This window comes from Armigeres subalbatus, unplaced genomic scaffold (assembly GCF_024139115.2).
Source record: "Armigeres subalbatus isolate Guangzhou_Male unplaced genomic scaffold, GZ_Asu_2 Contig293, whole genome shotgun sequence".
In the NCBI taxonomy this organism is placed as follows: domain Eukaryota; kingdom Metazoa; phylum Arthropoda; class Insecta; order Diptera; family Culicidae; genus Armigeres; species Armigeres subalbatus.
The window spans coordinates 277,399-279,974 of record NW_026943034.1 but is presented as its reverse complement, the minus strand read 5'-3'; the positions used below and the strand labels follow the sequence as shown (position 1 = coordinate 279,974).

Below are 2,576 nucleotides of genomic sequence, written 5' to 3'. Positions count from 1 at the left end.
GCTTGACAGATCATTACACATTTAAGATGACGTCTCGGTACGACGAAGCCCTTTTGTCTGGCAGCCGTCGGCCCACGAAGCGAGAGGTTCTGCGAATGCTGATGATGATATATGATCCATTGGGCTTCATCTCACACTTGTTGATGTTTCTAAAAGTACTTCTACAAGAAATCTGGAGGACACCGGTTGGCTGGGATGATGTGATCCAAGACTCGCAATTCGAAAAGTGGATGACCTGGTTAGCAGTGCTTCCACAAATGAGTTCCATCGAAGTTCCCCGATGTTATCGGTCAACTACATCTGTTGCCGCCATGGTAGAAATGTCGTCTATCTTCGCTTTCACGAGGGAAATACGGTCGAATGTGCTCTGGCTGGAGCGAAAACAAGGGTAGCTCCGCTGAAATTTTTGTCGATTCCGCGATCCGAGCTTCAAGCAGCTTTACTTGGAGTACAGCTCGCTGATACCATTCTGTCATCCCTGTCGATCAAAATTTCAAAGCGATATTTCTGGACGGATTCCAAGGACGTGCTATGTTGGATAGGATCCGACCATCGACGATATAGTCAATTCGTCGCCTTTCGGGTTGGAAACGACAGACATAAGCGAATGGCGATGGGTTCCTTCGAAACAAAACGTCGCCGATGATGGGACAAAATGGGTACGAACTCCAGACCTAACCGCAGATAGCCGCTGGTTCAGGGGACCAGAGTTTCTTCGACGTGACAAACCTGAGTGGCCTGCTTTGCCGAGCTTTGGAAAAACTACCGACGAAGAGTTGCGCCCACATCTGTTGTTCCATGCACGCAAAAAGAGCGTTAATGAATTCGTGAACTAACAAGTTCACGCTGTATTATTTTGTGAACAACAGCCACAGATTCGGGAACAGAATCACGTTTTTTGGAACGTTCTGGAAAACGTGACTGGTGTTCCCGAATCCATGAATTAAATCATGGTGTATTTGTGCTGGTTCATGAATTCGGGAAAGTTTTTTTTTGTGTGTGAATCGTTGATAAAACCAGCGATCGATCCACAAGATTTTTCCAGATGGACTACACTTCTTCATCGGACGTCGTACATCTTTCGTTTTATAGACAACATGAAGCGCTCCATACAGATGAACCAGCGTGTTGGAGGACCACTAAACCAGCTAGAACTCGCTAGAGCTGAAAGTTTTTTTTTTTTTTTTGTGTCTTTATTAAAGAGACTTTCAGCCCGAGGCTGGCTCGTCTCCGAGGAGCTGAAAGTTACCTATTTCGTCTAGCACAGTCAGAAGGTTACCCTGACGAAATCGCTACGTTACAAGCTGAATGCCGCCTTAAGAATCCACAAAAAACAATCCTTAAAACAATCCACTCTCTCGCTGTGCCTTCCTAGACGAAAACGGTGTTGCCCGAGTAACAGGTCGCACAAAGGCACGCGAATTTTCGAACCGCGATGCCACAGACTCTATCATTCTTCCTCGTCATCATCATATTACCCGGCTGATCATCGCGGATGCACACGAGCGCTTTCAACATCTGAATCACGCGACTATCATCAACGAGCTTCGACAGCGCTTCCGTATCTCTCGCCTAAAGGTTGCCTACAACTCAATACGGAAAGATTGTCAGCAATGGAAGAACGACCGAGCAAAACCGTTACCACCGATGATGGGCGATTTGCCACGTTCACGTATGGCCGCATTCAGTCGTCCATTCACACACATGGGAGTGGACTACTTCGGTCCACTTCTAGTCTCAGTGAACCGACACTCCGAGAAAAGATGGGGGGTCCTCGCCACTTGTCTGACTACACGCGCAATTCACCTTCAGATTGCTCACACGCTTTCCACCGACTCTTGTGTAATGGCAATACGGAACGTCATGGCTAGAAGAGGTGTACCCGCTGTAATTTACAGCGACCGGGGCACAAACTTTCAAGGCGCTAGCAAGGAACTAAAAACGGCTATTCAGCAGCTCGATCAAGATAGACTAGCGAGGGAGCTTACTACGACTCGCACCAAGTGGGAATTTATCCCGCCGGTTTCACCACATATGGGAGGAGCGTGGGAGCGACTGATACGTACAGTGAAGCAAAATTTAGCCAAGGTACAACCTAGCCGCCTACCAACAGACGAAGTGCTTCAAAACGCGATGGCGGAAGTAGAAAACATTGTGAATTCCCGACCGTTAACAGAGTAACAGTAAGTTTTGGATCCCCTACATAATTTATGTACGGTACCAGAGTCAGGGCCCTCCTTAGCCTAGCGGTGATGCGCGGCTATGAAGCAAGGCCATGCTGAGGGTAGCTGTGTTCGACTCCCGGTGCCGGTTTAGATTATTTTCGGTTTGGAAGTTGTCTCGACTTCCCTGTCTTGTCTTGTCTCGACTACCCTGGGCATAAAAGTATCATCGTGTTAACCTCACGATATACGAATGCAAAAACCGTAACTTGGCTTAGAAACCTCGCGGTTAATAACTGCTAAGACGTAAAATCTAGCCACTTGTCTGCACAGTCAGAATCTGATAATGAGAAGAAGTACCGCAGGAGTGGAAGGTTCGTTCGATTCCCACCGGGAACTACGCCAAGGAGATGA

General features: G+C 47.6%; 1 protein-coding gene across 1 annotated transcript; it reads left to right on the top strand.

Annotated features, from left to right (window-relative positions):
• Positions 1-280: 280 nt before the first annotated feature.
• On the top strand, positions 281-2,181 carry LOC134203916 (uncharacterized). Its single transcript, XM_062678752.1, has 2 exons — positions 281-533; positions 1,376-2,181. The coding sequence occupies exons 1-2, from the start codon at positions 281-283 to the stop codon at positions 2,179-2,181; spliced, it is 1,059 nt and encodes a 352-aa protein (XP_062534736.1).
• Positions 2,182-2,576: the final 395 nt, after the last annotated feature.

What these genes read in the sequence shown, in the direction of transcription:
- LOC134203916 (XM_062678752.1), top strand. Translation starts at nt 281, where the DNA reads ATGTTATCGGTCAACTACATCTGTTGCCGCCATGGTAGAAATGTCGTC. An exon ending in GGATTCCAAGGACGTGCTAT is followed by an intron (nt 534 to 1,375) that starts GTTGGATAGGAT and finishes GTGCCTTCCTAG; the next exon opens with ACGAAAACGGTGTTGCCCGA.